General features: G+C 43.5%; 1 protein-coding gene across 9 annotated transcripts in view; it reads right to left on the reverse strand.

The window, feature by feature from the left end:
* LOC137369878 (UDP-N-acetylglucosamine transporter TMEM241 homolog) overlaps positions 1–22,424 on the reverse strand; it is a 207,712-nt gene that overhangs the window by 181,367 nt on the left and 3,921 nt on the right. For 8 of the 9 annotated variants that reach the window (XR_010975033.1, XR_010975032.1, XR_010975034.1 and 5 more), the window contains exons 2-5: positions 16,096–16,142; positions 15,912–15,992; positions 15,109–15,190; positions 3,943–4,020 (exon numbers count right to left, since the gene is read on the reverse strand). Coding sequence is in view for 5 of the 9 variants with exons in the window: in XM_068031544.1 (XP_067887645.1) it covers positions 3,943–4,020; positions 15,109–15,190; positions 15,912–15,992; positions 16,096–16,142 (288 nt within the window). In the remaining 4 variants the exon portion in view is untranslated. The remainder of the gene's footprint in view (positions 1–3,942; positions 4,021–15,108; positions 15,191–15,911; positions 15,993–16,095; positions 16,143–22,424) is intronic. The other variant, XM_068031547.1, reaches the window with a different exon arrangement.

The raw sequence follows: 22,424 nt of genomic DNA on the forward strand, positions 1-22,424 counted from the left end.
AAACAACAGCATTGTTGAAAAAGACATTTTACTGTTGGCAATAATTTTGACCCATTCCTCACTTTTATACCGTTCATCTCTGTCTCTTCCCTTCTATTGTTGGACTTGTTTGGCAGTGGACTTTCCACAAATTCCACATATTACAAGCACACAGACATGTACAAGTATTGGGATCATACAACTGCCCACCTCATTTCCTGCAATAACTCATCTCTTTTGACCAGTTGCTTTGTTGCTGTTGTATCTGTTCTGATAACCTCACTGTCTGCAGCAAAGCTTCTGAAAGGTTGTTTTACCGTGGCTGTATTTTTCCTGGTTGTTAACACGGCCCTCAATAGAGTCTTCCCTATTTCACAATGATTTGCTTTCATCCTGTCTTTCCTCACCTTCCACCTTACCAACCTCCACATGTCAGAACATTGTTGTAATTTCCACCAATTTACAACATAATCTCACCAGCAAGCAGATCCTCTCCTCTCGCATCTGTTTTCAGGAGCGACTGTTCCCTGTCTAATACCCTTGTTCAACCTTCCATCACCCCAATATGCAGCTGCCCTTTGTCTTGGCACTTTTCCAATTGTAGCAGATATGCAATACTTGCCCACTTACCTCTTACACTACAGCTCAGAGTCCCAAAACTGCTCTTGTGTGAAGCATCAATTTGCTTGTAATTCCTCCAATCTAATATACTTTATTTGATAGTCACAGTGCTGGTCTCCTCAAGGCTGAGGAGGCCAGTGTCAATTAGAATTTCATTCATCTCCATTTTGGATTTTCTGTGCGTGTGTACCTTTAATTACCTTCTGAGAGCTATTTTCATGCCCTTTTGTTCTTTGAATACCTTTTCACTGCCTAACTGAGGCTCTGTGTATACCATCTACCAGTTTTTCACCTAGTCAGAAAAGCTGCTGACCATTCAACCGAATCAACTCCTCTCGGTGACTGGTGTCATATCTCCTGACTCTTAATTTCCACCTCATGTTCTGTCCCTTCCCTTTCATTTTGTTCGGTCTTAAGCATCTTGGCTATTTACTGGTTCCAGTTCTGACAAACACTCTACACCTGAAATCCTAACTCATGTTTTCTCTTTCCGGATACAGCCAAACTTGCGTCCATTCGCAATATTTTCAGTTTTTATTTCATATTGCCAGTGATTGCTGGATTTTTCAGTGTAACAATGTTGGCTCAGAAAAAATAAAATGGCATTTAACTGGCCCAGCTTCATGAAAGCTTGCAAATTGCACTGACCCACTTCGAATACTGAATCAAATCAAAGCTCACAATGAATTTGGCTCACCTTCCCTACTGCACATCAATCTCATCACCAACACCAGTCTAACAGCCTAAGGGCAGGTTGCACCTGTACCGTTAATGAGGTTCACCAGACTCCATTCACGTGTTAGTAACAGCTGCTATACTGGAGCTGGCATAACATGAAAAGGATATTCAAGCTACAGTTTGTGGAGGGGGAGAGGAAATTGAACAGGGATAGTGATTCTAGAGGAACTGGTATACCCGTTCTACTAACAGTTAGATATTCCACTTATGCTGAAACCAGGGTCAACTGATAGTAAATTGCTAGTACATCAACATTTAGACCATCAAAACATCATTCTTTAGACATACAAAAGCACTTGTTAATGCACATCAATGGCACAGTGGCGCAGTGGTTAGCACCGCAGCCTCACAGCTCCAGGGACCCGGGTTCGATTCCTGGTACTGCCTGTGTGGAGTTTGCAAGTTCTCCCTGTGTCTGTGTGGGTTTTCTCCGGGTGCTCCGGTTTCCTCCCACAAGCCAAAAGACTTGCAGGTTGATAGGTAAATTGGCCATTATAAATTGTCACTAGTATAGGTAGGTGGTAGGGAAATATAGGGACAGATGGGGATGTTTGGTAGGAATATGGGATTAGTGTAGGATTAGTATAAATGGGTGGTTGATGTTCGGCACAGACTCGGTGGGCCGAAGGGCCTGTTTCAGTGCTGTATATCTAATCTAATCTAATCAGTGCATGTCAGTGCAAAAGACAAGGCTGAAGCATTTGCACCCATCTTCAGACAGAAGTGCTGATTGCATGATCCATCTCGGCCTCCTCCGGAGGACCTCAACGTCACAGATGCCAGTCTTCAGCCTATTCGATTCAAGCCACGTGATATCTAGAAACGGCTGAAGACACTGGGTACAACAAAGGCTATGGACCTTCACAACATCCCGGCAGTAGTACTGAAGACTTGTGCTCCAGAACTAGCCGCGCCCCTGGCCAAGCTGTTATAGTACAGCTACAACAGATAACTACCAGACAATGCAGAAAATTGTCCAGATATGTCCTGCCCATAAAAAGCAGGACAAATCATTTTTCGGCCGGCACAGACACAATGGGCCAAGTGGCCTATTTCTGTGCCTCAAACTTGCTATGATTCTATGAAATCCAATCTGGCCAATTAGTCTACTTGCAATCATCAGCAAAGCGATGGAAGGTATTAACAGTGCTATCAAGCGGCACTTACACAGCAATAACCTGTTCGCTGATGCTCAGTTTGGATCCTACCAGGGCCACTCGGCTCTAGACTTCATTACAACCTTGGTCCAAACATGGACAAAAGATATGAATTTCAGCGGTGAGGTGAGAGTGACTGCCCTTTACGTCAAGGCAGCATTTGTCCAAGTGTGGGATCAAGGAGCCCTAGCAAAACTGAAGCCAATGGGAATCGGGGGAAATTCTCCACTGGTTGGAGTCATATCTAGCACAAAGGAAGATGGTTGTGATTATTGGAGGTCAATCATCTCAGTCCCAGGATATTGCTGCAGGAGTGCCTCACGGAGGTATCCTAGGCCGAATTATATTCAGGTGCTTAATCAATGATTTTCCCTCTATCATTAAATTTGAAGTGGGGATGTTCACTGATGATTGCACAGTGTTTGGTACTGTGCATAAGTCCTCAGATACTGAAGCAGTCCATGTCTGCATGCACCAACATTCAGGCTTGGGCTGAGAACTGGCAAATAACATTTGCATCATACGAGTGCCAGGCAATAACCATCTCCAACAAGAGAGAATTTAATCATCTCTCCTTGACATTCAACAGTATCCCATCGCTGAATGCCCCACTATCAACATCAACAAGGTCAGAGGCTGGGAATTATGTGGCTCATAACTCACCTCCCGTCTCCCCAGTGCCTGTCCACCACCTACAAGGCACAAGTCAGGAGTGTGATGGAATACTCTCCACTTGCCTGGATGAGTTCAGCTCCAGCAACACTCAAGAAGCTCGACACCATCCAGGACAAAGCAGCCCGCTTGACTGGCACCCCATCTACCACCTTCAACATTCACTCCCTTCATCACTAACGCATAGTGGCAGCAGTGTGTACCATCTACAAGATGCAATGCAGCAACTCACCAAGGCTTCTTAGCCAGCAACTTCCAAACCCGCGACCTTTACCACTTAAAAAGGCAAAGGCAGCAGATGCACGGAAGCAAGTTCCCCTCCAAGCCACACACCATCCAGACTTGAAACTATATCACCGTTCCTTCATTGTTGCTGGGTCAAAATCCTGGAACTCCCTTCCTAACAGCAGTGTTGATGTACCTACACCACATGGACTGCAACAGTTCAAAAAAGGTGGCTCACCACCACCTTCTTAAGGCCAATTAGGGATGGGCAATAAATGCTGGCCTTGCCAACGATGCTGACAATCGAAAAAGAATTTTAAAAAATTCAAGAATTCAAATTTGGTCAGTACAAAATGATTCAACATATGGTGGGGGAAGACAGGAAGTGTTTCACTATGATGCTGTGACTATCCTGGCGTGCGACATGCTTAACGTGGACTAGCTGGTCTTTTTCTACCCCTCAATTTCATACTGAAAGTTTTTTTTTGTTTATACAGTCACAATATAGCTCAAGCATCCAAAGGAAAACATTACCAGTATTAGTATATACCTCTTTCCTGGTAATTTTCAGGAAGATGCTGGCAACAACCTCTGATGTATTCTGAAGCAGCAAGAAGAATGGAATAGGCTGGAAGACATAAATAATAAAAGTAAATGAAGAGATCAAGGTCATCATTTTCAAACAAATGCTGGAATTCTGCTGCAAGGCTCAAATCTCAAAAAGCAGCTGAATGACATGTTTATTTATTTAAGAGAGGGATTTAAGAAGGATTCATGACCCAACAGAAAGTGACCAGTCTTTTGTAGATGTATTACACTTTGAGTATGAATAGTGGAAAGGGAGTGTGGAAGAAAGGGCTTTAAATTTATTTGGATATGTACATACACACACACTCGAGCAACCTTAAATAAACTCAAACAGTTTTAATTTTGGTATCAGGGTGAGGCAGGCCTCTTGAATTGAGAGAAAGTTAAACAAATAGTCAGGAGTACTTGGCACTCCCCCTGATGGCACAGTTAGGAACGGAAAGACCAAAATAAGATATTTATTTTAAAAAAACAGCAACAGCTTTTGAACTGCAGTTGTCTCTCACGCCTGGGTTGTTTCGACATTTTTACTACATGGACTTCCTTTCTCATTTCAGTTTCATCTCTTTTTAAATTTCAAGAGTCAAATGACAGATACTCAGCAACTCTAGAAGCAAAAGAGCAGCCAACAAGAGGAACAGCGCTGCCAGGCACAGAGTACCTGCAAAGACAACAGGCTACAGATGCAACTAGAAAAACCTGGCCTGGCACATTTTTATAACCTGTGGTTTAAAAAAAGCCAGTATTATGGGATTATAACAGTAGAACATTAAATGTGAAGTACTACATACAAGAAAGGTAAAAATGGATAGCACATGTATTCCAAGAAACGTGTTGACATAACTCAGGTTGAAGCTGAAGGAAATTTAGAAGTCTTAGAGTTTAGGAGTTATCACATCCAACAACAATCAACAAAGCCAATAGTATGTCAAACTACATAAACTGCAGAATACCAATCAGAGGAAGTCTGTCCAGTTCTCTGGTCAAATTGCACCTTCAATATTTATCCAGTTCCAGTCGCAGAGGTACAAGTGAGACCAGTGCTGGAAGCAGCTTAAAGAGCCAAAAAATGGATCAGTAATGTCAAAAGTCTGAGCTATGAGGAAACCTTCTGTCTGAAAAAGTGAGACATCCAAGGGGTAACTTTATAAAATATAAAAGATAACTAGGGAATGAGAAAGGTAAATCCAGGATATTACTTTAAAGTAAATTGGGAGATTAGGAAACACGGGTTCAAATTAGTAAAAGATAAATTCACGACTGATGTCAGGATATTCTTCTTCATGTAAAGAGTGATCGATGCATAGAATGGTCGCAAATCCCCATAATCATTTAAGAAATATTGGGCTGCAATAGGGAGATGTTAGGGTCTTTCTGGTTGGATGAATTAAGGTGGGCTGAATGGCCTTAGTCATCCGTAATAATTTGGTGATCAAATAAGATGAGTTTTACATTTGTAACTAAATGATTCGGCTGGGCTTCCCAGGTTCCTGCTCGTGGTGAATATTAGAGGTGACCCACTTAAACAAGATTTCACAGTGAAGCTGCTCCACTTCTGACTGATGAGATGCGCACCTTTAATCTTCATCTTTAAAGTGGAATATATAATTTGAACACTATTTAACCAAAGAATACTTTTCTACTTTTTAAAAACAGACCATTAGACGGTCGAATAATTCCATTTACAGGACTGCTCCATGCAGCTTTCCAGAAGAACCACTGTGTTAGTGATACAACAAACATGGATTTGTTCAGCGCAAACATTGTTTGACAAAGAGTTTGACTGATTAGATAAAGGGAATGCAGTAGATATTGTGTGTACGGATTTTCTGAAGGCAGTTAGTAATGTATCTCACAGGAAACTTAAAAAAAAACTTGGTGTACATTTAGATGCTGTCAGTGTTTTAACCCTTGATCAAGCTAGTTAGCGTTTCATAAGAAAAATCATTTTTACGCCACTTGTATTGATTGACAGTGACAACATCCAATCAGATCCAGGCTGAAGGATAAGAGCCCATTCAGAGCAGTCAGAGGGTGGGGTTAAAAGCAACAGAACCAAATCAGGTGGATGAAAGGACTGAAAATGCTATGGCCAATCAGATTGGTTGGATGGCAGGTCTGAAAGCAAACACAAACTTAATGTTGAAAAAATTAAACTGAGCTGACAGTTCACAAGATACTTATGAATTAGGAAGGCCATTTGGCCTATTTTAATATTCATCTAGAATAACCTTATTCTCTCCCCATTGCTGCATCTAATTGTTTGAATAATTCTAGGGATTCTGCTTCTAACACTCTGTTCAAAATCCAGTCAATATGTCAGTCTTTCTCTGTATAAAGAAAAAGCTCAATGTCTTAACTTTTACTAATTTGAAGCTGTGCTCTTTGTCCTAATCTCACTGCTTAATTTCAAGTGGTATCTTGGATTAATCTTTTGCTTAGCGTGGTGGCATCTGTCCGTCTCGGGAGATGACGGACTGTGCCCACTGTGTATAACCATGAAGCTGGAGTGTCCTCTCCAGGGCGCAGACCTGGGCAAATAGTATAGAGACCTTGGGTTACCCAAGCATCAGGAACTCCGCTCTCAGCATTACTCGTATTATCCAAGGGAAAAGAAATAAAAACACAGTACTCTTTGGTAAAAGCTCTGCTGCAGGAGCTGCTGGAAAGATGCCTGATAAGTGACAGGCAACTGCCTACAGGACTCCACTCTGGATTTTCTGTTGGTGTTTACTCCCTTAGCCGCCTTCTGTTCCAAGACACCCACAAGGCAGTGAGGCCCATAGCTTAGCATATACTACCTGATATACCTCAATAAGATCACCTCTCAACTGCCTCCTATCCATGTTGAATATGCTAAATCGCTCCAGTCTTTCCTCATAACTCAAGTCTCTTGGCACTAGGGATCAGCCTCATGGCTCTTCCCTGCACAGCCTCCAGCACTTACTTCTCGCCCCTATTTCTTGACAGCCAGAAATAGACACTATACTGGAAGTTTCATCACGACTTTCCATTGACTGAATTTTTACTGGTACATTTTGCTTCTGTAGTTGTGCTTTTTTCTAAATATCTTTATTCCTCTGATTACCTTTTTAAACTTGCTTTTGCGTGTTCCTAATATTCAACCCAGTGGGCCCTTTCTTCCTGCAGGAGACAGTCATACTTACTGGATTTTTGTCTGTTTATTTAACATTTCTGTCACTAAAGTTGTTTGTGACTAAAATGAAGCTTTAAAAAAAAAAATCCTCAAAAGGAACTTTCTGCACTGTGCCATCTGTTGTCTTACAAGGAGGTTTATTTTCATCAAGACTGACTACAGGCATCTTTTCTGAAATAAAGAAGAAAGATTCCCCCTGACGTGAATGCAATATGTGTCTTTATTTGATCATTCCCGTCATTTGTACAATAGTACAGATTTAGAAATCAGAGCTGAAGTGCTGTTCAGACATTCAGCAGGATTGGAAAAGATAAATACGTGACCAAAGAAGTTACATTTTAAAGAGTCTCATCGCGTGAGCAGAGATGTAACTAAGTAGTAGAATTTAGGGAGAGAGTTGTACAATACAGGTCCTTGGTACTGAAAGCTCTGCTGCTCATACTGGAGCAGAGGTGGAGGATATATTGTAGACCAGACAGGGAAGATAGGAAGGGACAAACTGGGACACAAGGCTGGAGGAGGTGCAGAGACGGGATGGAGCAGAAGTCTCAGGGATTTATAAATGAGGATGAGGTTTTTTCAAGCTGGAAGATGGTTGCAGTCAGCAATGGCAGATGCAATAGGTAGGAACAAGACATAGTCATGCATGTCTTAGCCCATACAGAATCTTAGATGAACCAGAGTTTATGCGGAGTGGTGCTTGGAAGGAGACTCAAGGAAAATAAGGTCTAGAGGTAATGGAAGATGAATGAGGGTTTCAGCGGCATTGGAGTTGGAGTAGTTTAGTTTAGTTTAGTTATACAGCACTGAAACAGGCCCTTCGGCCCACCGAGTCTGTGCCGACCATCAACCACCCATTTATACTAATCCTACACTAATCCCATATTCCTACCACATCCCCACCTGTCCCTATATTTCCCTACCACCTACCTATACTAGGGGCAATTTATAATGGCCAATTTACCTATCAACCTGCAAGTCTTTGGCATGTGGGAGGAAACCGGAGCACCCGGAGGAAACCCACGCAGACACAGAGAGAACTTGCAAACTCCACACAGGCAGTACCCAGAATTGAACCCGGGTCACTGGAGCTGTGAGGCTGCAGTGCTAACCACTGCGCCACCCTAATCATTCAGGTGGGAAATGCTGCAGAGATGGAAATAGGCAGACTGGAAGTCGAATTTGATCAGGGGACGCAAATGCAGAGTGCCAGTTTCTGGGCCAGGCGAGAAGCCCATGACAGTGCCAGTACGCGACCCAGGCCATTTTCACTCATGGGACCCTTTACCAGTTTACAGCATTGACCCCTGCCCAAACCCTGTGGAGGCAGGCAGGAAGCCACTACTAGGAAACAGAGGAACAGTCACTGCACTAAAGCAAGTTCTCACTAGATATTTGGAGGTTCAGAGCCATTGGTTACTCCTTTAAGCAAATCCTGATATTCCAGTGATCCGAAGTGTACTTTTACAGCCAATAATAGAATGACCAGGAATTCTAACAGGGAAACCTACTCCATTCACTAGCTATTGAAATATAACAAAACACGGAAATTCCTCTCTTTACAGAACTCGGACTAAATAAGCACTTTACCAAGATAAGCTTCAGACCAATTGCTGGTTATTTTACATGAAATACATGAGTGAACAGCATACAATTTTCACAGCGACAATATAGATTTCCCTACAATCTTCAGCTAAGACGACAAGATGCAACTTGCCTTCTCTCTAAACTTAGGCGCACCTTTTCTAACTTAACCCTCTGAAATCATGCTGGTTCAGACTTTAAAACACAGTCAGCCTTTTCCTGCTGACTGTCCAAAATCACGATAGTCTACAACAAAGAAAGAGCATCAAACTGTTTGCCTGCTGAATTATGGGTAGACAATATACCTTTCATTATTTAATTAACCCAGAAAGGCAGTCTTCATTCAATATTGAATAAAGGCTATCTTTATTGATAACCCAAGATATTTGACAATGAATGTGACCATTTCAACTAATTGACTCCCCAGAGCTTCACAATGTTCATGTTCACAGTGACTCACTTAAATAAGCAACATCAATGCTGTCCTGTCTACATTAGAATTACTGTGCTCTCCCTCTTTAATAACTAATTAACACTTAATCTAATCTCCCAATCTTCCCTAGATACGGGGGAGGTGCCAGAGGATTAAAGAGTGGGAAATGTGGCACCCTTGTTCAAGAAAAAGTGTAAGACACGATTGTCCAACATACGGCCCTCGGGTCAGAATCCGACCCGCCGATTCTGTGTGACTAACAGTGGGCGGCCCGTGGCTCGGCCGTACTGGCAGAGCGATGGTCACCACATTCACCCAGACTGGAGTGCTGGATACGGCATGCTCGTCCTACCTGCCTCAGGAATTGCTGACGAAGAGGAGCAATTTAACCTGAGCATGTGGGGACAGCTGCTGCATAGCCAGTTGCTCTTATAGAGGGACTAAGCACATACTCAGTGGAGAGTTAACATCTTATTTTTGTTCCCCTGTGGTTGTTTGGTCTCCAGTGAAGGGCTATGACTTGCCAGCGTTACTGGGCTTGTACTGAGAACTGACAGTGTAGGAATAAGGAGCCCACTGGTAAGGCCCCCGATTGAGGGTCTGGTTGGACACTGGACTTAACAGAAACGACACAGTGATGCAGTGGTTGGCACCGCAGCCGCACAGATCCAGCGACCTGGGTTCAGTTCTGGGTACTGCCTGTGTGAAGTTTACAAGTTTTCCCTGTTTCTGCCGGGTGATCTGGTTTCCTCCCACAGCCAAAGACCTGCAGGTTGTTAGGTAAATTGGCCATTTCAAATTGCCTCTAGTGTAGGTAGGTGGTAGGAGAATGGTGGGGATGTGGTAGGGAATATGGGATTAATGTAGGATTAGTATAAATGGGTGGCTGTTGGTTGGCACAGACTCGGTGGGCCGAAGGGCCTGTTTCAGTGCTGTATCTCTCTATGACTCTAAACCAAGCAGTGATGATGTTCAGAAGTTCTCTCTTCCGATGGGAAATGTCACAGCACATGCCGGAGCCTCCCCATTGTTCCTAACTGGCCTGTTAGTGCCACTAAAACCCACTACCTTGCAAACACTGCCTTTGTGAAATATTTATAGCACTGATAGATGTTCCACTGCATTACTGTACAGGTGTCACTGTATAACACTGAGATACAGTATTGGTGGGGACAGGGGGAGGTACAGAGAGGATGGGGAGACAGAGATCAAGATCACTTGACAGAGGCACATCTATTCTGAATACTCTGCATCGCTGCATCAAGTGTGCAGGCAGACATTGTGCAAGCAAAAACAATGACAGGTATCTCACTAAATCTGTTCCACATAGTAAAGAGAAAGTAAATAAATAGTCTTCTCATTTAAAGCTTCTTCACAAAATGTACATGTTTTGTTGTTTTGAATTCTTCTTTGGCCTCCTTATCTCGAGAAACAATGGGTAAGCGCCTGGAGGTGGTCAGTGGTGTGTGGAGCAGCGCCTGGAGTGGCTATAAAGGCCAATTCTAGAGTGACAGGCTCTTCCACAGGTGCTGCAGAAAAATTTGTTTGTCGGGGCTGTTACACAGTTGGCTCTCCCCTTGCACTTTTGTCCTTTTTCCTGCCAACTACTAAGTCTCTTCGACTCGCCACGCTTTAGCCCCGTCTTTAGGACTGCCCGCCAGCTCTGGCGAACGCTGGCAACTGACTACCACGACTTGTGATCAATGTCACAGGACTTCATGTCGCGTTTGCAGATGTCTTTGAAGGGGAAACATGGACGGCCGGTGGGTCTGATACCAGTGACGAGCTCGCTGTACAATGTGTCTTTGGGGATCCTGCCATCTTCCATGCGGCTGACATGGCCAAGCCATCTCAAGCGCCGCTGACTCAGTAGTGTGTATAAGCTGGGGATGTTGGCCGCCTCGAGGACCTCTGTGTTGGAGATACGGTCCTGCCACCTGATTCCAAGTATTCTCCAGAGGCAGCGAAGATGGAATGAATTGAGACGTCGCTCTTGGCTGACATACGTTGTCCAGGCCTCACTGCCATAGAGCAAGGTACTGAGGACACAGGCTTGATACACTCGGACTTTTGTGTTCAGTGTCAGTGCGCCATTTTCCCACACTCTCTTGGCCAGTCTGGACATAGCAGTGGAAGCCTTTCCCGTGCGCTTGATGATTTCTGCATCTAGAGACAGGTTACTGGTGATAGTTGAGCCTAGGTAGGTGAACTCTTGAACCACTTCCAGAGCGTGGTCGCCGATATTGATGGATGGAGCATTTCTGACGTTCTGCCCCATGATGTTTGTTTTGTTGAGGCTGATGGTTAGGCCAAATTCATTGGAGGCAGCTGCAAGCCTGTCGATGAGACTCTGCAGGCACTCTTCAGTGTGAGATGTTAAAGCAGCATCGTCAGCAAAGAGGAGTTCCCTGATGAGGACTTTCCGTACTTTGGACTTCGCTCTTAGACGGGCAAGGTTGAACAACCTGCCCCCTGATCTTGTGTGGAGGAAAATTCCTTCTTCTGAAGACTTGAATGCAAGCGAAAGTAGCAGGGAGAAGAAAATCCCAAAGAGTGTGGGTGCGAGAACACAGCCCTGTTTCACGCCACTCAGGATAGGAAAGGGGTCTGATGAGGTGCCGCCATGTTGAATTGTGCCTTTCATATTGTCATGGAATGAGGTGATGATACTTAGTAGCTTTGGTGGACATCCAAGCTTTTCTAGTAGTCTGAAGAGACCATGTCTGCTGACAAGGTCAAAGGCTTTGGTGAGATCAATGAAAGTAATGTAGAGGGGCATCTGTTGTTCGCGGCATTTCTCCTGTATCTGACGAAGGGAGAACAGCATGTCAATGGTCGATCTCTCTGCACGAAAGCCACACTTTGCCTCAGGGTAGACGCACTCGGCCAGCTTCTGGAGCCTGATTAAAGCGACTCGAGCAAAGACTTTCCCCACTATGCTGAGCAGGGAGATTCCACGGTAGTTGTTGCAGTCACCGCGGTCACCTTTGTTTTTAATAGAGGGTGATGATATTGGCATCGCGCATGTCCTGAGGTACAGCTCCCTCGTCCCAGCACAGGCAAAGCAGATCATGTAGTGCTGAGAGTATAGCAGGCTTGGCACTCTTGATTATTTCAGGGGTAATGCTGTCCTTCCCAGGGACTTTTCCGCTGGCTAGAGAATCAATGGCATCACTGAGTTCCGATTTTGTTGGCTGCCCTCAATGCAGCCCAGCCTCTACCAGTCATGGATGAGCTGGACATACAGCCAACAAAATCGGAACTCAGTGATGCCATTGATTCTCTAGCCAGCGGAAAAGCCCCTGGGAAGGACAGCATTACCCCTGTTTTGAATAGCAAGATAAATTTCTAATGCCTTTATCTTTCCAAAATTTGCTCACCGCCCCCTATGTGGACAAAAATTGTAATGTGACCCCTCACGCAAAAAGATTGGATACTCCTGGTGTAAGGACATTCCAAGCACCTACAGGCCGGTCAGTTTAAGGTCACGGTAAGGTTTTAGAAACAATAAACAAGGAAAAAAAAATTAACAGGCACTTGGAGAGGTTTGAGTTAATTAAGGAGAGCCAGCATGGATTTGTAAAAGGCAGATCATTTTTGACTAATCTTATTGAATTGTTTGATGAAGTAACAGGGAAGGTCAATGAAGGGAAAGCAATGGATGTTGTCTATATGGATTTGACAAAGTACCACATAAAAAGCTTGTTAACAAAATTGAGGCTCATGGAATAGGTGGGTATGTGTCCAATTGGATAAAAAAAAAATTGGCTTGCGGGAAAACAGCACATTGTAGTAAATGGTTGTTTTTCATAGGAATAGCAATAGGTATGCAGCCCATTGAGCCTGCTCCACCATTCAATTAAATCATTGCTGATCATCCAACTCAATGCCACTTTCCTGCACTATCCCCCATATCCCTTGATGTCATTAAAGACTGGAGGATGGTAGACAGTGGTGTTCACCAAGGGTCAGTGCTAGGACTCTGCTTTTTTTTTTGTTGCTTATAGCTATATACTCAAACTTTGCTGATGATACCAAACCTGGAGGTGTGGCAAACAGTGAGGATGATACAAACCAACTGCAACAGGACATAGATAAGCTAGCAGAATGGGCAGGCAAGTGACAGATGGAATTTAATAGAAAGAAGTATGAGATGATGCATTTTGGCAGATGGAATGGGGAGAGGCAATACAGACTTAATGGCACAGTTCTATAAAGTGTACATCGATAGAGAGATCTGGGGGTTCGTGTGCATTGATCTTTGAATGTGGCAGGACATAGTGATAAAGTAATTAACAAAATATATGGCTTTGTAAATTGAGCTATTGAGTCCAAAAGCAGGGAAGTTATATTGAACCTTTATAAAGCTCTGGTTAGGCCACAACCAGAGTATTGCATCCATTTCTGGTCCCCACACTTTAGGAAGAATGCGAGGGCCCTTGAGAGGGTGCAGTGGAGATTTACCAGAATGGTTTAATGTATGAGGGATTTTAGCTACAAGGTTAGGTTGGAGAAACTGGGGTTGTTCTCCTTAGATTAAAGGAGGTTAAGGGGAGATTGGATAGAGATGTATAAAATTATAACAGGTTTAGCTAAGGTAGACAAAGAAAAGCTGTTCCTATTAGCTGATGGAACAAGGACTAGGGGACACAGATTGAAGGTTTTGGGGAAGTGATACAGGAGGGATGTGAGCAAGAATTTTTTTAAAATGCAGTGAGTGGTAATGACCTGGAACTTGCTCCCTTTGAGTGTGGTGGAAGCAGAGATGATCAATGATTTCAAAATGAAACTGGATGGGCACTTGAGGGGAAAAAAAAAAATCAAACTTACAGGGCAATTGGTATAGAGTGAGGGAATGGGACTGACTGGATTGCTGTACAGAAAGCTGGCACGGACGTTATGGGATGAATGGCCTCCTTTGGTGCTGTAATGACTCTCCACCCCTACTGTAATTGGACTGGTTCCATATGACTGGTTTGTTGCGACAAAAAAGATGTTGCATGCAGCTTTAGGAGTTAAATCCTTATATGCTGAATCTAATATTACAGAAATTCAATTACAAATCACAGCTGAGACACACCAAGAAAATTCTAATTTAACACAGGTTAAAAAGACATATGCTGTGAAAGATTACGTTTGTGCCACTTCACTATAGTGAGTGAGAGAAGAAAAACTGTAGTGACTTGTACAATATTTCCAAATTCACATCAGCACAACTGAAGAGTTCTTTTTATTGCTTTAAGTAAAGAAGAGTTGGTCTTCATCTAGGGTTCAATTTACAAGTGAACTGACAATGGATTCACTCTGGAATTATACCCAATTGCTGATTTTCCAAGTTGTGCTATTTGTGGGGGGGCCTCACCCAGGAATGAGCAAGCCAGGAACTGCTGGCGTGAGGCTTACAATTTTCAATTCACTTTTGGCGGTGGACTGAAAATCACGGGCAGCACTCCCGTGATTTCCTAATAAATGCATTGGTGGGCGAAGCTTCCTGCTGACGGCACGATTTCCAAAACTCGGCCCCTATAAATAGAAACAACAACAACTTGTATTTATATAGTGCCAATAAGACAGCAGCTAATATGCCTGACTTGGCCATTCTGACACAACTAGCTTCAACTAAGTTACAAATTATTATTAAATCCACAAGTGTTTTCAATATAAAAATACCATTTAGCATTTTATTTTCATTGTTGTGTGCAAATTGGCTGCCACATTTCCTACTTTACAACTGTGACCACTTCTCAACTACCTCATTAGCTGTAAAGCACTTTGGGTCATCCTGCAGCTGTGAAAGGCACTATATGAATGCAAGTTTTTCTTTTCTTGTCACAGCATGTCTAAACATCAGTAAAATGCCTCAACGTGGTATGCAAATGCCCAATACAAAACTTAATCCAAGTTATCCTCCTCATCCTAAAGCTCCCCTTCCTAAACCAAAGAAATGTCCTTACCAGTTTAGATAATGCCCGGGAACCTGCATAAATATTACCCACAAATAGTAATGCACCGGGGATCCAGGAAACCTTGGCAGACCTATCAAAGTTTAAATAACATTGTTAGCTACAAAGTCAAATATTATTACTGTAACGTATAGAGATGTTGTTCCTTCATTTCTTGAATCTAATGTTACTTGACTAAATGTTCTTTTTGTCACTTAGCTGTTTAAGTAGTCCATTTGCCAGCAATATTTTGCTAACCAGGTTTACCATGTTTCAGCTTCTTGATTCACTTCGATATAAATGCTAAAAATTACCTCAAAGTTCACCGATTAGCCACCACAACCTCAGCAGATCGGCAGAAACTCCGCTATGGAGTCAATCCGGGGTTTCAACCGATTTTCTATCAGAGTTATGGCGAGAAATCCCCCAAGGAAATTCCCAGTGAAGTTTTATCTTCCTCTGCTAACCAAAAGAATAGGTGGGCTGCTAGTGATGGATCCCAAATTTGGCTAAGGTGAGCTACACCAGACTTGTTTTCAATTCATTCACAGGACATGGGCGCCTCTGGCATTTAATCGCCCATCACTAGTCGTCCCAAGAAGGCTGTAGCAGACTACCCTCTTGAAAGAAGTTTGACACAAATGAGTGGCTTGCTTGGAATTGGGAGTTTATGCTTAAACTTGAATTTCGATTTATGTATTAAGCTTAAATCAGTAATTCTAGGCGATGAAGGTGTAATGTGTGTGATCGCTGGATTTGAAGCCTGGATCCAGCATGTGCTTTCATTGGAGTGAATATTATCACATTTTCCTTACCATAGAACATTACTCCTCATCTCCACCCTTCCCAGTTTCCAGGCTATTTGAAGCAATAAACTTCCCACAAACGTCTGCCAGCTGTAACAGAAAAGGACATGAAGAAGTAATTACAATTCACAGCAAATTACAGACCAGTTCAAAAGTTCTAAACTTTCCAAAATTACCTGTGGAAAATACTCACCCTTGAAAAATTGTGGGATAGGTAAACTTCAAAACTGAAAGGACATACTGAAAAAAAAAGGATTAATTAGATACTTGTGCATTACAATAGACCAAAATTTCAGACCAAAATGTTTGAAGTGGGGCAACCCTGGAAGCATAGATATTCAAATCTGAAATCCCATTGGGTGTGTTTTGTCAATTGGAATAATGCCATCCAATTCAACACGGAAACTAACCCCTAGGTTTACTCGGTGCTGTATATCTGGCTTTCAGGTTCATTATTCAATGGGCCTTTGCAGTTACTTTCCAGATAAAGGAGGTCCCAGAAGACTGGAGAATAGTCAATGTTGTTCCTTTGTTTAAGAAGGGTGGCAAAGATAATCCAGGAAATTATAGGACGATGAGCCTTACGTCAGTGGTAGGGAAACTATTAGAGAGGATTATTCGGGACAGGATTTACTCCCATTTGGAAACAAACGAACTTATTAGCGAGAGACAGCATGGTTTTGTGAAGGGGAGGTCATGTCTCACTAATTTGATTTGAGTTTTTTGAGGAAGTGACAAAGATGATAGATGAAGGAAGGGCAGTGGATGTTATCTATATGGACTTCAGTAAAGCCTTTGACAAGGTCCCTCATGGCAGACTGGTACAAAAGGTGAAGTCACACGGGATCAGAGGTGAGCTGGCAAGATGGAGACAGAACTGGCTCGATCATAGAAGACAGAAGGCATCAGCGGATGGGTGTTTTTCTGAATGGAGGGATGTGACTAGTGGTGTTCCGCAGGGATCAGTGCTGGGACCTTTGCTGTTTGTAGTATATATAAATGATTTGGAGGAAAATGTAGCTGGTCTGATTCGTAAGTTTGCGGACGACACAAAGGTTGGTGGAGTTGCGGATAATGATGAGGATTGTCAGAGGATACAGCAGGATATAGATCGGTTGGAGACTTGGGCGGAGAAATGGCAGATGGAGTTTAATACGGACAAATGTGAGGTAATGCATTTTGGAAGGTCTAATGCAGGTGGGAGGTATACAGTAAATGGCAGAACCCTTAGAAGTATTGACAGGCAGAGAGATCTGGGCGTACAGGTCCACAGGCCACTGAAAGTGGCAATGCAGGTGGATAAGATAGTCAAGAAGGCATCCGGCATGCTTGCCTTCATTGGTCGGGGCATAGAGTATAAAAATTGGCAAGTCATGTTGCAGCTGTACAGAACCTTAATTAGGCCACACTTAGAATATTGCATACAATTCTGGTCGCCACAGTACCAGAAGGACGTGGAGGCTTTGGAGAGGGTACAGAAGAGGTTTACCAGGATGTTGCCTGGTCTGGAGGGCATTAGCTATGAGGAGAGGTTGGAAAAACTCGGATTGTTTTCACTGGAACGACGGAGGTAGAGGGGCGACATGATAGAGGTTTACAAAGTTATGAGCGGCATGGACAGAGTGGATAGTCAGAAGCTTTTTCCCAGGGTGGAAGAGTCAGTTATTAGGGGACATAGGTTTAAGGTGCGAGGGGCAAAGCTTAGAGGGGATGTGCGAGGCAAGTTTCTTTACACAGAGGGTGGTGAGTGCCTGGAACTTGCTGCCAGGGGAGGTGGTGGAAGCAAATACGATAGCGTCGTTTAAGAGACATCTTGACAAATACATGAATAGGAAGGGAATAGAGGGATATGGGCCCCGGAAGTGCAGAAGGTTGTAGTTTAGGCAGGCATCAAGATTGATGCAGGCTTGGAGGGCCGAATGGCCTGTTCCTGTGCTGTACTGTTCTTTGTTCTTACAGCAGATCAAGAACAATCAGTAACACAATCTTTTTAGTATTGAGTATACAAACACTATCAGCTTTCAATGGCCCATCCAGCATTTATATAGTGCTTTTAACAAAGAAAATGTCCCACAGTTGTTCACAAGAACCCAAGACAAAAACTGATACCAAGCCAAAGGAGGAGATATTCGGACAGAAAAGCTTGGTCAATGAGGTTAAGTTTTAACGAAGATCTTAAAAGGTGCAGAGAACTAGAGAGATGGAGGGTTTATTGGGGGGGGGGGGGGGGGTGGAACGAATTTCCAGAGTTTAGAGTCAGCATGGCAGGAGTGGGGGTAGTGGATACAAAAAGATGCCAGATTTGGGAGGGAGGCATTGTTCTTACAGGGTTGTAGGGTTGGAAGAGGTTAGAGGTAGGGAGCGACGAAGCCCTGGAGGGATTTGAACAGGAGGATGAGCATTTTACAATTGAGGCGTTGCTTAACTGAGCATCAATGTAGCTCAACAAGCACAGGGCTGATGGGGGAAAACTGGACTTGGTATGGGTTAGGGCACAGGCAGCACAGTTGTCAATAAACTTAAGTTTATGTAGAGTGGAAGATGGCCAACAAGGAATGTGTTGGAATAGTCAAGTCCAGGGGTAACAAAGGTATGGTTTGGTATTATAGTGTAGTGGTTATGTTACCTGACTAATAATCCAGAGGTCTGGAGATACGAGTTCAAATCCCCATGGAAGCTGGGGAATTTAAATTCAATTAATGAAATGAAATGCTAGTATCAGTAATAATAACCAGATTGTCATAAAGAGTCATCTGTCTCACTAATGTCCGTTAAGGAAGGAAATCTGCTGTTCTGGAATCACATATAGGCCAGACCCATAGCAAAGTGGTTTACTCTCTGAAATTGCCCAGTAAGTTGTATTCAAGGCAGCAGCTCACCACTACCTTCTCAATGGAAAGTAGGGCTGGCCTTGTTGGCAAAGCTCACATCCTGTGAATGAATTTTTTTTTTAAACTTCAGCCTGAGATAGTGGCCGGTGAGGGGATGGAATCAGTGGTGGGGAAAGAGTTTATCGTGGGAACTGAAGAATATCGCTTTGATTGCCCTGATGTTTAATTGAAGGAAATTGTAGTTAATTCAAGACTGAATGGTGGACAAGCAGTCTGACAATACAGATGAGTGCAGGTCGAGATAAGTGGTTGTGAGGTAGAGATGGCTGTCGTCTGCATGCAGTTGGAACCTATCACGTGTTTGGAGGATGTCACCGAGGGACAACATGTAGATGAGAAATAAAAAGAGGCCAAGGATAGATTCTTGGAGAACCCCAGAGGCAACAGTGCAGGGATGGACAGAAAAACCACTGCAGGAGATTCTCTGGCTACTGTAAAGGTGAAACCAGGTGAGGGCAGTCTCACTCAGCTGGACAATGGTGGGTTGGGTTTGAAGGAAGCTGGTCTGGCTAACTGTGTCAAAGGTTGCAGACAGGTCCAGAAGGGATAGTGCACAATAGTTACTCGTGACTTCGATAAGGGCCTGATCAGTGCTGTGGTGAGGTAAATAGACCTGAGCGGTGAGATTCAAACATGGAATTGCAGGAAAGGTGGACATGGATTTGGGAGGCGACAACACTTAAGGAATTGAGAGAAAGGAAGGTTGGAGATGGGTCATTAATTAGTGAGAACAGAGGTGTCAAGGATATTTTTCTTCTGAGGAGGGTGTGATGACTGAAGATTTGAAGGTGAGGGGAACAATGCCTGAGCGGAGGAAACAGTTTACAATGTCAGCTAGCATGGAGACCAGGAAGTGAACTTGAGTGGTCAGTAGTGGGAATAGGATCAAAAATGCAGATAGTGGTCTTACAAGCAAGACGAGCTCAGAGAGGGCATGTAGGGAAATAGGAGAGAAGCTAGAAAGTGCAAGTTCAGGGCTAGGCCATGGGGAGTTGGGGGTTTGGGGGAGGGGGTGGAAAGAGCCCTGGGGATATTTGGCTTGTGAGGCAAGGCAAATGGAGTGATCTGGCAGAAGCAGCTGGATGAGTTCTCAATCTTAGTGACAAAGAAATCTACCAACACCTCCCACTTGCTGTTGGAGACGGGGTGTGGAAGGGACAGATGCGAGTGGTTTAAAGGCGCCTGTTGATTGCGGAGAAAAGAAGCTGGGGATTATCCTTGCTTTCCAGGATAATCCTATAGTAGTGAACTGTTTTGGCAAAGGAGAACAGTGCCTGGTGCTTTCCAGACAGATCTGCCAATGAATGGCTCAACTAGTTGCACACCATATACATTCAGGTTTGTACCCCTTGGACTCAAGGGAGCGTTGTGGATGTTCCATTGTTAAGTATATTCAAGACCGAGATTGATAGATTTTTGGATCTCAGGAAATCGAGGGATATGGGGAGTGGGCAGGAAAGTGGAGTTGAGATAGATGATCAGCTATGATCTTATTGAATGGCAGAGCAGGTTCAAGAGCTGAATGGTCTACTCCTGCTCCTATTCCTTATGATCTTAGACAGGGACTGTGCCAGTGGAACAATGGTTCAAGAAGGCAGCTCACCACCACCTTCTCAAGGGTAATTAGGGATGGGCAATAAAAGTTGGCATAGCCAGTGACACCCACATCCCAGGAACAAATAAAAAGGAACCAAGGTGGGAGCAGGAATGGATCTTGCAGAGAACAGCAGCATCAAAGGCAGAAGTGAGGGTGTCATTAAACAGATCAGTAACAGCAGACATTCCATGGCAAACAGAGGGCCAAACGCCGCAGTTGAGAGTTTGAAAGTGTCGTTGTAAGTGACCTAGGAGGAAAGAGATTTTCCAGTAGAGAACATTGAAGGAGCTGGGAAGGAGGAAGGGGATGCGAGTGATGAAACAAAGAAAAATATAGTTCCTTTCACACTCAGGATATTCCAAAATGCTTCAGTCAATTCATTACTTTTGAAGCGTGGTTACTAATAGACTGGCAAACAATTTTCACAACACTAGACTACCATTACAGTGATGTTAGTTAAGGGATAAATATTGGCCAAAACACCTCCCCTGCTCTCCTTTGATTTGTATATTTGTAGCCCCAGATCTCTTGGTTTCTCTACCCCTTTTAGACATTAGATTTTCCATTGGAGTATATGGCCTTTGTCATGTTAGCTTTATCAAATTTGTGATCATCCTACATTTATTAGAACTTGGCAAAATATATACCACCACAAATGATTGGATCATTCTTCCCACTAGATGACAACCAGCCCCGAGTTCTACTTTCTCAAATTAGAACTGGAGAGCCCAGAGGTAAGGAGTGCATACCTGAAGGAGTGCAGAGGGATTGCAATTATCAGGGAGTGAGGCTAAAACACGCAAAGTAATGTCAGCACATGAGTAGGTGCCAATTGGTGAGTAGCTGGTGAGTTTAAGAAAGACTTTAGTTTATTTCTCTTCAGTTTAGTTAGTCTAATAAGTGGAGGCATGGCAGGGCACCTTAGTCTGTGCAGGAGGAAGGTCAGGAAAGCAAGTGACAGGAATTTCAATAGTTAGAACAGACGGGCTTCTGCAGTTGCAGACGTGACTCCAGGATGGAATGTTGCCTCCCTGGTTCTAGGGTCAAGGATGTGAGCGGCTACAGAACATTCTGGGGCAGGAGTGGGGGAGGGTGAACAGCCTGGGGTCATGGTCCATATCAGAACCAATGACATAGGTAGAAAGAGGAATGAGGTCCTGAAGGCAGATTTGAATGAGCTAGGAAGGAAATTAAAAACTCAAAGGAGTTAATCTCCAGATTACTCCCGGAGCCACATGGTAGTGAGTACAGAAATAGGAGGACAATGTAGCTGAATGCACAGCTAGATGGCTTCAGATTCCTGGGACCAGTTTTGGGGGAAGGTGGAACCTGTACATACAGGATGGGTTACACCTCAAAGGTGCTGGACCTATATCTTGGCAGGAAGGTTTGCTAGTGCTGTTGGGGAGAGTTTAAACTATTTGGGAAGGGGAATATGAACCGGAGCATAGAATCAGAAGGAAGAGACACAAAGTTGGAAATAGAAGGCAGAAAACCAGTGAGTGAGTGTGCAAGGTCGAGGAAATAAAGGCTAGAAATTAAACAACAAAGGAGAACTATTTTGGCTATTGTGTTGCAAGCCCAACCAAGGAAAGGGACATCAGTGGGACATTTTAGTAGAAGTGATCATAATTCAGCTATATTTAGAGTAATTATGGAAAAGGATAAAGATAAACCAAGAGTAAAAGTTTTAAAATTGGGGAAAGGCCAGTTTTACTAAGCTGAGATGTCATTTGGAAAAAGTGGATGGAAACAGCTGCTTTATGGTAAATCAGTGCCAAAGGAGTGGGAGGCATTCAAGGAGGAGATAGGGTTCAGAACGAATACGTTCCCACAAAGAAAAAGGTGGGGCTCTCAAACCCAGATCCCTCTGGATGTTAAAGAACATACAGAATCGGATAAGGCAAAAAAAGAAAGCTTATGTCAGATGCCAAGAGCTCAATACTGCAGAAAGCCTGCAGGACTATAGAAAGTGCAGAGATGAAATTAAAAAGGAAATTAGGAAAGCAAAGAGAGGGCATGAAAGAATATTGG

This window comes from Heterodontus francisci, chromosome 5, assembly GCF_036365525.1.
Source record: "Heterodontus francisci isolate sHetFra1 chromosome 5, sHetFra1.hap1, whole genome shotgun sequence".
In the NCBI taxonomy this organism is placed as follows: Eukaryota; Metazoa; Chordata; class Chondrichthyes; order Heterodontiformes; family Heterodontidae; genus Heterodontus; species Heterodontus francisci.